General features: G+C 55.7%; 1 protein-coding gene and 1 long non-coding RNA gene across 3 annotated transcripts in view; one reads left to right on the top strand and one right to left on the bottom strand.

The window, feature by feature from the left end:
* Positions 1-1,289, top strand: part of LOC115288452 — a 2,346-nt gene extending 1,057 nt beyond the window's left edge. Inside the window, exon 2 of the long non-coding RNA XR_003907005.1 lies at positions 1,129-1,289. This is a non-coding gene — a long non-coding RNA (uncharacterized LOC115288452). The remainder of the gene's footprint in view (positions 1-1,128) is intronic.
* Positions 1,261-10,994, bottom strand: part of ARHGAP30 (Rho GTPase activating protein 30) — a 16,831-nt gene continuing 7,097 nt past the window's right edge. Inside the window, exons 3-12 of one of the 2 annotated variants that reach the window (XM_029935779.1) lie at positions 9,586-9,730; positions 8,637-8,719; positions 8,370-8,477; positions 7,676-7,803; positions 6,208-6,379; positions 6,026-6,129; positions 5,870-5,947; positions 4,954-5,349; positions 3,754-4,019; positions 1,261-3,669 (exon numbers count right to left, since the gene is read on the bottom strand). In XM_029935779.1, the coding sequence (XP_029791639.1) occupies positions 2,035-3,669; positions 3,754-4,019; positions 4,954-5,349; positions 5,870-5,947; positions 6,026-6,129; positions 6,208-6,379; positions 7,676-7,803; positions 8,370-8,477; positions 8,637-8,719; positions 9,586-9,730 (3,115 nt within the window). In that variant the 3' untranslated portion in view covers positions 1,261-2,034. The remainder of the gene's footprint in view (positions 3,670-3,753; positions 4,020-4,953; positions 5,350-5,869; positions 5,948-6,025; positions 6,130-6,207; positions 6,380-7,675; positions 7,804-8,369; positions 8,478-8,636; positions 8,720-9,585; positions 9,731-10,994) is intronic. The other variant, XM_029935780.1, reaches the window with a different exon arrangement.

The following is a 10,994-nucleotide window of genomic DNA, read 5'->3' as shown; positions in this document are numbered from 1 at the left end:
GCTCGGCGGGCCCGCGGTCCCGGCCCCGCGGCGGGCAGCGCAGGAGGGCGGGGACGCGCGCGCTCGGGGGCGGGGAGTGCGCTCGGCCCACAAAGGGGGGCGGGAGAGAAAGAACGGGGCTCGGCCCCCTCCCGCAAAACAAAGGCTTCGAAGCCCCGGGAGGTCCGTCACCTGAAAACGGGAACGAAATCCAAGCTGCCCTGCCCACGGGCCCACCCAGCCCCTAGACTCCCGACTCGCGTCCGGTCCCGAACTCACCGGCCCAGGCCGCCTCAGCCGCCGATCTCCCCCGACCGCGTTCTCCCTCTCCGGACTCAGAGCGCTCCATGGACAGCTGCTCATGCGCACTCCCGGCCTGCCGCCATGATGCTGAGGGGCGGAAGTGTCTCTCTCTCGACCTGCCCAGCCTCTGTTCCGCCTCACTTCCGGTCGTCCCTCTTGAAGAAAGAAGCGGGTGGGTGGGGGTGTCGCCGGGACAGGGAAGAAGGAACTTCCTGGGAAATGACGCTGAAGTATTTGTGGCTTTCGGCAAGAACGGGAGAAAGACGACTGCTGTGTGCTACCATCTTTCTGCTGGACAAGGAGTTTTTTGTTGCAGGAGGGAGGGAGGTTGGCCTAGATCAAGGGAGGGACGTCGGACGGAGGCGCCATCTTTAACAAGGGCTACTTGGGAGGCCATCTTGGATCGGGACAGTTTCTTGGTGTCCATTGGAGATGAAGATAGATTTGGGTATACTCCTATGTAGTAGCGTCAGCAGTTGGATCACCCAAAGACCCCCAGAACTTCCAGTTTTTGTGAGGCTCTCAGTTTCTGTGAGAGGGATCTCGATTTCCATTCTTCTCAGTTAAGACCTACCCTTAATGGCTTTGAAGCAGTGTGATGTGATCGGAAGCCAGACAAACTCGGGTCTCAAACCTGCTTCTGCCACTTACTGCTGAGAACATTGGCAAGCATTTTGACTTAATTAGTTCTCATCTGTAAAATGGAGATACCAGTACCAAACCTACAGAATCAAGGGTATAGATTTTATGCTCGTAGAATACCTAGCCTTTACTGGTAGGTAATGAGCATTATGCAAATAAAAGTTTCTCTTCCCCATTTCCTGACCACCATGAACCCCGCTCTAGTTTCTAGCCACAGGTCTCCATGACAACTGAGGAAGAGCACCCTAACAACAGCAAGAAGACGTCTTGCCAAATATGAAAATGTGATACCCATCACCTAACACTCGCGTAAGAAAAACGAGGCTCCACACTGTGTACTTTTAAAAATACAGCTTTTATTCTGAGATTGCTTCTTCCTAGAATGGAACCTATGGCCCCAGCCTGTCTGGAGAAGCAGCCCCAGGGCCTGAGTTACACTATTCCCCTTCCTTGAAATAGGAGGGAGTTATTCCAAAGGAAAAAGGATAAACCAGAGAGATCTGTAGAAGATCTCTCTCCCTAAACATGACTGGAGGCAGAGGGTGGGGATGCTGGAAAGGGAGCCAGTCCCTCCAACACACTTTGAGGACTTCAGAGAGCTTCCTTGACCTGTTCCTCCTAATCTGGAGCTAAGAGAGTCAGGGGGTATCCAAGGGCCCAAGAGCAGAATAAGGATGGGCAACTCAGAAATGTTTATGTGTGATGGTCTGGGACCTGGCCCTGCCCTCCCCTCCTCCACCCTGGGCTCCCACGAAGGGAAGTACACAACCTCAGAGGAGGGCGGGGACTTAGCTGGAGTTCCCTCTTCATTCTTCACTTTGAGAAACTTCTAAGTTTTCTGCATACTCTTTGTTCCCTTTGACCAATGACCCCACTCCCTGGTCACAGGATCTTGGTGACCTTCTTGGGAATATCCTAAGGGTTAAGTGCTTTGTGTCTGAGACAAAGTCAAGTAAACCAAAGGAGGCAATGCTTCTCGCAGACGAAGAGAGAAGCTGGAGGGTCGAAGTCTACAGTGTTGGACACTCCAGCTGCTCAGGCTGCAGAACACAGCTAGTCTGGGAACCTGGAGATTCTTACTGTCCCCTTTGCCCAGCACTGGGGGGCTACTCACAGTCCCTCACCTCTCCCAGGGTTACCCTGTGTTTCAAATGCATATGATCGGCGCTGGGGGGACAGAAGAGGGTCAGGGGGCTGAGGTTCCCTGGGGGGCAGACTAAGCCGAGTCCGGTGTCCAGACCCTTCTGTGTCTTCGGATGGGAGCTCCAGGCAACTAAGTGGCCGAGAATAGGCAGGGGTCATAGCGCAAGGGGAGGTTCTGGGGTTGAGGCTGTAGTCCCCACCCCCAGTGCAGGTCTGGGTCCGCCGGACTCCCTGAGCCTCAGTCCTCTGGCGGTCCCGGGCCAGGGCCACAGCAGCATCAAAGGAAAGACTGCCCCCATTCCTCCAAGAGGAACGGGAGGCTCGGGACCCCCAAGCCCTTTCCCCAGGAGTCCCATCAAGCCGGCCAGGCCTCGGGCATGGGTTTGCAGGCGCCACGTGGATCTTGCTACACATTGCACTAGGCATCTTGGCAAATTGTGGTTTGGGGGGCACCACAGGCACAGAGCGGACCTGTTGGACCTGAACCAGGGTGGAAGCCAGGCGCATGCCCACACCACTAGCTGAGCCAAGAGGACTGGGGCACAGATTGCAGCCCTCTGGACTGAGCTGCCCCTCAGGCCCCGTCTCCTCTGGCCGGGATGGCTGTGGGACTGCCTGTTCTGCCTCAGAGGACTGGGAGCTGCCCTCTTTGGCACTGTCAACCTCCAGGGGCTCGACGTGTGACCCTTCAGGAAAGGAGTCCTTTTCTAAATGGTCACCCCCATCACTCTGGTCTCGCTCATGCTCTCCGTCCCCACTCTCCCGTTCCTTGCTCACCCCTCCTGCTCCCCCTTCAGCTGCTGCTTCTGGACTTCTGCTGTCTTCACCATCGCCTTGGTCTTCTCTTGCCTCTTGGTTCTCAGGCCCCTTCTGTCCTTTGACCTCATCCTCTCTGCCTCCTTCAGCCTCTTGTTTGTGTACAATTTCCCAGCTCTCCTCAGCAACTTGGGTTTCCTGGGCTCTGCACTCTGGGTCCCTTCTGGCTTGTACCTGGGCTTCCTCTCCTTCCTCAGCTTCCTCCTCTCTCTCGGTCTTTCTTTCTTTCTCCTTGTCTTTACCCTGCTCTTCTCCTGTTCCTTCTACACTCTTAGCTTTCTCCAGACTCTCATTTTCCTGCTGACCTTTGGACTCCTCTTCCTTGGCCTCTGGCTCTCCCCCACCCCCTTCCTTCAAACTGGCCGGCATTTCTTGGCTTCCCCCAGCCTTCCCTCCTTCCTCGCTTGCTTCTCCATCCTCATCCTCACTCTCTAGACTCCCCTCAGCCTCCTCCCTGATGTCCCGTCCGCCTTCAGGCTCAGCCTCCTTGTCCTCTCCACCTTCCCAGCATGCCTGCTCTCCCTCAGTCTGCCCTGGAGGCCCCTGTCTGCTACATCCTGCTGCCTCTTCCTCCAGACTCCCTGGACCCTCCCAGGTTGGGTGTTGGGGCCCCAGAAGGGGGCTTAGGTCATCGTAGGCACTCAGGAAGACTTCCTCCCCATTCTCCTCTTCTCCTTCAGGCCGGGGGCCCACAGAGTCCGGGGAACAGCAGCTGGGAGCCAGGACAAACTGTGCCTCATCCAGAGACAGGTCATCCAGGGGCGGTTCCACAGAGAACTCCTCCACCTGCGGGCATAGTGCTGTGGCTCAGGACCCGGTGGCCCCGTCCACCCTCTGGCTTCCCCACCACCCCCAAACGCTCCTTCTTACCTGAGGCCCAACTCCCAGGAGCTCCTCCAGGTAGCCCATCCCAGGGTCGTCCTCCCCAGGGGACAAGGCTGCTCCTGCCGCTCCGGCCTTGGCCACCTCCCCGTCCTCCACCCCCACCCACTCGGGCTCTGAGCTGCTTGAGTCCTCTAGGAAGGAGAAGGAATCCTGCACCTCCTGGGACAGGCAGTCCTCCAGGGCAGGGGCCACGTCCACCAGGCCACAGTCAGCCGGGAGCCCTGCGGCTGAACTTGCCTCCAACTTCTCATCTGTTGGGAGAAAGGTAGTCCCAGGAACACAAAGTCAAGACCAGCCTCGGCTCTTTACAATATGGATCTCCCTAGCATTGCTACCATATAAGCCCAACACTCCCAGCATAGACACTGCGTGTGGCCATTCCTCTCAGACCCGTATCCCTAACTCCTGGCTTATAGCTCCCAGGTGCCAGGCACTGAGCTGTACATTTTACAATGCGTTATTTCCTCCCCCCAGCAAACAACTCTATAATGGAGGGTATTTATCCTCATTTTATATACGAGGAAAGGGAGACTCAGAGATTTGTCAAAGGTCACACAAACAGTAAGTGGCACAGCCCAAATGTGAGCCCAAACCTACTTCACTCTAGCGCAACTCCTTACCCACCGCCTGCGCTGCCTCAGTGCTTCTCATCAGTGACACTTCGGGCCCTGGAGTCAGAGCAAAGACCAGATCCCAACTCTGCCACCTCCAAACTAAATCAACAGCAAAAAGCCTAACCTAGGTCTCCAGTTCCCACTGCTGTGACCTACGCACAGCAGCAATGACCGTGTCATACGATTACAGAAGAATGAAATAAGTTAATGCCTGCAAAGTCCTTAACACAGTGCGTGGCATACAGTAACCCTTCAATAAACGTTAACTATTAGTATTAACACTCATTATTACCAGCATCTGTTACACATCACCACCTGGTACTCAGTAATCACTACTGTCTGAATCTGACACAGACTCCCATCCTTGGGTATATCAGCGATCTGAAGACTGCCAGGAATCCTCTCTCTGTGGATTTCACAGAGCCTGATAGTATTACTGGATCCCGAAGGTGACCACCCAAAGCCTGAGGACTGAGGTGTCTGCCATTCCCAGGACAGATGCCCTGCATCAGAGCTTCAGCCTGGAGTTCTAGTCCCTTCTCCCAGCCCTGGGAAATCCCTGGGTCCTCACCTGGGGGGCCGGGGCCAGGGCCGGGGCCAGGGCCGGGGCCGGGGACAGGGCTTGGCCGGGGCTGTAGGGCAGGGCACTCAAGGCCTCGGGTGAGCCTGGCCAAGGAGACGTTGGAGATGATGTTTGGGGGCACGCTGAGGATGGAGGTGATGTGCAGTGGGAGGTTGACATTGTAGGGGTCTGAGATGTGGACCCCAGCGCAGCGCTCTGCTCGGCTGCTGCCCCCAACGCGGACCCCTGACCGGCAGGCTCGCGGCGTGCCTGGCTCAGAGTTGGTGCCGCCCAGGGCCTCCGGCTCCTGTTCACCCTCCACGGCCTCCACGGAGTCACTCTCCAAGCTGTCCTGCAGCATTGCACTCGGCTGGGGGTGGCTGGGTCCCGGCAGCCCCTCGGGCTCTGTGGAGGAGAGAGCGAAGAGGAAGAGAGTCAGCTACAAAGGGGCGCGGACACCTCAGGAGGGCTCTGGAGAGTGTGCACTGCTTTCCCAAGCCTGAGAGTTAGGACAGCCTGGAAGGCACCGCTCCGAACCTTCCACAGCACAACCGCAGTTACACTGACTTAGGAACCCCCTGCCCTCGGCCGTCACGGCCCCTCCCACGAGCCCACACCCCACTCTCTCCCTCTGTGCACGCTCCCAGGAGCACACCTGTTAACTAGACGATAAACTCGCTCTTGTAAACCCTGCATCGGGTACTGTGGCTGGTGTGTCATAAGCACGCACAACGTATTTTTTGAAATTAGTGAGCCACGTGGCCATGTGTACAGACACACAAACACACAGGAATGCACACATGATGCTCTCATCCATAATACTGCTATTCTCTTGCAGAGACGTGCACAGACAGGCTTACACACACACACACACACACACACACACACACACACACACACACCCCAACTGCACACCTATACTCACCATCGCTGACCCCAGCTGCAGCACTCAGTGAGTCCATGCTCTTGGCTGGCCGCAAAGTCCCCTTATCTGATTTGTCCTCTGCAAGACATGGATGTTTGTAGGGCCGGGGTCTGGCTCTCCTTCAGCACAGCGCCCCCTTCATCCCTCCAGACTTACCTCTGTCCTCAGCACCCCGCGGCAGTTTACGCTTGGTCTCATGGCCAGAGCGACCCAGATTGAAGATAGATTTCCATTTCCTGACCTTCAAAGACCCTTTCCTCCTGGACGGAAGGGAGAAATCACTGGGGTTGGAGCTTGGCAGTCAGTGGGGGGGAGGGGGACCAGGAAGGAGGCCTTACTTGTGGTCCCCAATTTCAATGATAGTGTGGTAGGGCCGGATCTGTGGCGGTCCATCACCAGCCTGCAGGACGCTAGGGAGATGGTAGGGTAGGGACCTGGGCATGAGGTCCTCGGGGCTGCCTGATGCCCGGGCCCCGGGAAGTGATCGCCATCCACTCTCTGTGTCACCACCTAGGAAAAGAAAAGGAATTGGCCAGCCAGGAACAGAGATGAGAGGGCACCTGGGTGGCTCAGTCGGTTGAGCATTCAACTTTGGCTCAGGTCATGATCTCACAGTTTCTGAGTTGGAGCCCTGCACCGGCTTGCTGCTGTCCACACAGAGCCTGCTTCAGATCCTCTGTCCCCCTCTCTCTCTGCTCCTTCTCTTAAAAAGGGGGGGGGCACCTGGGTGGCTCAGTGGGTTGAGCCTCCAACTTCAGCTCAGGTCATGATCGCAGGGATCTCAAGGACTATGAGTTCGAGCTCTGCATCAGCTGTCCAGTGCCCACTTTGGATCCTCTGTCTCCCTCTCTCTCTCTCTGCCCTCTCTCTCAAAAATGAATAAATTCTTATAAAAATTATAATAAATAATGGGGCGCCTGGGTGGCTCAGTCGGTTAAGCCTCCGGCTTCGGCTCAGGTCAAATCTCACGTTTGTGGGTTCAAGCCCCGCGTCGGGCTCTGTGCTGACAGCTGGCTCAGAACCTGGAGCCTGTTTCCGGTTCTGTGTCTCCTTCTCTCTGCCCCACCCCTCTCATGCTCTGTCTCTCTCTGTATCAAAAATAAATAAAACATTAAAAAAAATTAAATACCACATTAAAAAAAAAGATAATAAATAATGGGGCGCCTGGCTGGCCCAGTCGGTTAAGCCTCCGACTTTGGCGCAGGTCATGATCTCACAGTTTGGGAGCTTGAGCCCTGTGTCAGGCTCAGTGCTGACAGCTTGGAATCTGAACCCTGCTTTGGATTCTGTGTCTCCCTCTCTCTCTGCCTCACACAGAGTGCTCACACTCTCACTCTCTCAAAAATTATTAAAAAATTAATAATAATAATAAATTATAAAATAAACATTTTTTAAAAAGGAGATGAGAGAGGGCTTCAGCTCCCTGTCGTACCTCCCGCCACCAACTAACTGTCAGGCTAAGATGTCTCGGAGCCCTCTGGAGACAGACCCTCTGTGTCCAGCTCCTCAAGAGGGAGTCCTCAGGGACAACGGTCAGGAGATCCCAGTAGGGTGGCCCCCGTGGGCTGGGGTGGGAATGGTCAGGCCCTCAGAGCCAGGACGGTGATTAGGTCAGGCTATGCAGGAGAGGCTTGCTCAAGGTGGGACTAGGCCATCAGCTCCCCGAGGTCTTGTTCATGTGACGCTAAGCAACACCTCAGCTCTCTCCTCTGTGAAACGGGGAGACTGAACGAGGTGTCCTCTGAGGCCCTCTGTCGCTCTGACTCCCCAGTGTGTGGTGGTGTGGCCGGTGGGAGGGACACTCACTGGAGAGGGTCGCGCCCCCAAAGAGCTGGTCCACATGCGTGAGGATAAACTCGACCACGATGGACTGCACGCGGACCTCCATGAAGGCTGCTGTCCCGTTGAAGCCCGAGGCCTCTATGTCCTTAGACCTGTGGAGACGCAGAGTTATTCCCCTCCCACCTCACCTCACTTCCCCATCTGAGTTCTCCCTAAAAATACCCTATACCCTCGCCCCTGCATGCCCTTAACCTCATCACCACCTCTTAAACCGCATGCATGATTCAGGACTCCAGTGCCTTCCTTCAGGAAGCCCTCTGGGAATTAACCCCCGTCAGAAGTCAGAATTCATCTCCATCCTTTGCGCACGAGGGTGCCTCCTTATGATGAATACCAGGACTTCTCCGAGTCGGCCTTTCACCACAGGGAGTGATAGGCAGGCCAGACCTCCAATAGACTGAGAGATGTTTGCTCAACCAACACTCAGCCAGGGCTCTTCCGGTTCTAGGCCCTGAGCTCAGGGGCACCGAGGCCTTGCGTCCAGTGGGTAAACCCCATCCCTCTCGATGTAATTCTGAAACTCCCTGTTTCTCACTGGGCTCTGTGAGACCCCACACCCCTCCCCAGTGCACCCACACAGCCACGCCCACTCCTGGGGCAGCTGCTGGGGGCTAGGCTCTGCCAGCCCCCCCCCCATGCTGCCCACACATGTGCCCACCTCAGCAGGTTGGGGGCCCACACGATGGCCAGGTTGCGGGCGTGCATGTTGGTCTGAGCACTGAATGAGGCCATGTGGACCAGGTGCCGCATGAGGAACTCCAGGGTCCTGTGGAAGGGAGGCGTCGTGGGCCAGGGGTCCTACAGGGGACACCCAGGGCAGGGGGGGGACTGAGATCGGGAGCAGGAAGAGAAGAGAGAAATGGAGGCCCCAGGGTTGCATGGGGGGGTGGAGTCAGCACTCTGGGAAGGGAGGAGCCCAGCACACCTGTAGTTTGGCTGAGGGAGTTCACCAAGCACCTCTAGGATCTTGATCAAACGCTCCGGCTCCAACTGCACAGCTACGGCCTCCTGCCAGGGAGGAAGGTTCAAGAACCAAGTCAGCATGCTGGCACTGCCCTTCTTACTCCTGGGAGCACTGAGCCCAACTCTCAGAAACCACCTGTGCTGCCCCCCCAACCCATCCCCCACCCCAGATCTTCTGACGCAAATCCACGGGGCAGACAGAGCTCAGATTCGGGGCGCACACCCGCAGCTGGGGCTCGGCCATGCGGCTTCAGAGCTCTGTGACCTTGACCTGCTCACTGCCACTCTGCCTTGGCCTCCCCCCTAGCAGTCAGGTAACAGGAACACTTTCATGGTCCCTCCCTGTGGCTCCTGGGGCCGTGAGTCATCCCGAGGTGCCCAGGAAGGTCAGCGCCCACCCGGTCTAGGCAGTGTGGGCTGAATTGTGTGGGCAGCTGCGCCCGATTCCTAAAATCCGATTCTGCTCGACCAAATGCAACTTGTTTTTTTTTTTAATGTTATGGAATTCAAGTAGCAGTTTTGCCATGTGTTTTCTTATTCAAAAGATGTCCAATGTCCCATCTGCTCGTGGAGGCGCACTCCTCGGAAAGTTTTGACTTCCAAGAAGGATTCTCACTCTTCAATGGAGGGAAGCTTTGGCCTAGATGACTTCCCAGGGCCCTCTGCTCTCCGCCTGGGGTTCTGCCTCCCCCAGCCTTGTCCCTGCCCTGTGCGGAGCTGCAGGCCTGAAGGGCGAAGAGAAGAGGGGGCAGATCGGTGGGGGGAGAGGGGGGCTTTTCATTTTCAGGTGGGCTCTGTCATCCAGGATCGCCAGGACACCGGCCAGCAGTGGACACACACCTGGGCCGTCAACACTGGGCAGTCGCCCCTCAGCCTTGTCTTCCACGCCCCCTCCCGACCTCTCAACTCACAGCAAACTTGTCATAGAGCCGGTAAGTGAGCAGCGGGTCCGGCAGTTCCCTGAAGTAGGCCTTGCACAGCGAGGAGACGCAATGGATGTCCTGGAGGTAAACGTCCCTTCGCAGGTCCGGCTTCCGCTCTGCTTCAAACTCCTGCCTGGGGAGGTGCGTAGTGTGAGGGGTGGGCAGCGGCAGAGATGGGGGCTGTGCGGGTGGGCCCAGGCAGGGTCAAGGGTCAACAGACTTGGGACCTGGAAAGAGGATGCTGGGGCGTGGAACACATGAGGCAGCAGGCGGAGGCGCACCTGTGGCCAGAGAGGGACATGGATGTGCCCCTGTCAGGGTACGTGTCAGGGATGGAGCGTGGACGTGAAGGGCGGGGCAGGGGCGTGTCAGAGCCAGTAAGAGTGGAGGGATGAGGCTAAATGTGTTTCTGAGTTCCAGTACAGATGGAGGAGCGCAACTCTTAGAAGGAAACGTAAGCGCAAGTCTTCGTGACCTTGGATCAGCCAACAGGTTCTCAGATACGACACCAAAACACAAGCAGCCAAAGGGAAAACAGATACATTGAACATCACATGACAAACTTTTGCGTGTCAGAGGACACTGTCAAGAAAGTGAGGACTACCCACAGAATGGAAGAAAATATTTGTAAAGCATAGATCCAGTGAAGTGTTTAATATCTGGTCTATAGAATTCTTACAACTCAAAGGAAACAAATAATCCAATTTAAAAATTGGGGATTGGAAGAGGGAGATTGCAGGGAGGGGTGCCTGGGTGGCTCAGTCAGTTGAGCATCCAACTCTTGATTTCGGGTCAGGCCATGATCTCATGGCTTCAAGAGTTCAAGCCCTGCATCTGACTTTGCGCACTGACCTCAGAGCCTACTTTGGATTCTCTCTCTCTCCCCCCTCCCCTACTTGTACTCTCTCTGTCTCTCTTAAAAAATAAATGGGACATATCAGATAAAGGTCTAGTGTCCAAAATCTACAAGGAACTCACCAAACTCCACACCCAAAAAGCAAATAACCCAGTGAAGAAATGGGCAGAAGACATGAACAGACACTTCTCCAAAGAGGACATCCAGATGGCCTATAGGCACATGAAACAATGCTCAACATCACTCATCATCAGGGAAACACAAATCAAAACCACACTGAGATACCACCTCACACCAGTCAGAGTGGCTAAAATGAACAAATCAAGAGTCTATAGATGCTGGCGAGGGTGTGGAGAGACAGGCACCCTCCTACACTGTTGGTGGGAATGTAAACTGGTGCAGCTGCTCTGGAAAAAAGTGTGGAGGTTCCTCAAAAAACTATCCATAGAACTCCCCTATGACCCAGCAATAGCCCTGCTAGGGATTTACCCAAGGGATACAGAAGTGCTGATGCATAGGGGCACATGTACCCCAATGTTCA

This window comes from Suricata suricatta, chromosome 3 (genome assembly GCF_006229205.1).
Source record: "Suricata suricatta isolate VVHF042 chromosome 3, meerkat_22Aug2017_6uvM2_HiC, whole genome shotgun sequence".
NCBI lineage: Eukaryota > Metazoa > Chordata > Mammalia > Carnivora > Herpestidae > Suricata > Suricata suricatta.
The sequence above is the reverse complement of the archived record's forward strand: the minus strand, read 5'-3'. Positions and strand labels throughout refer to the sequence as shown.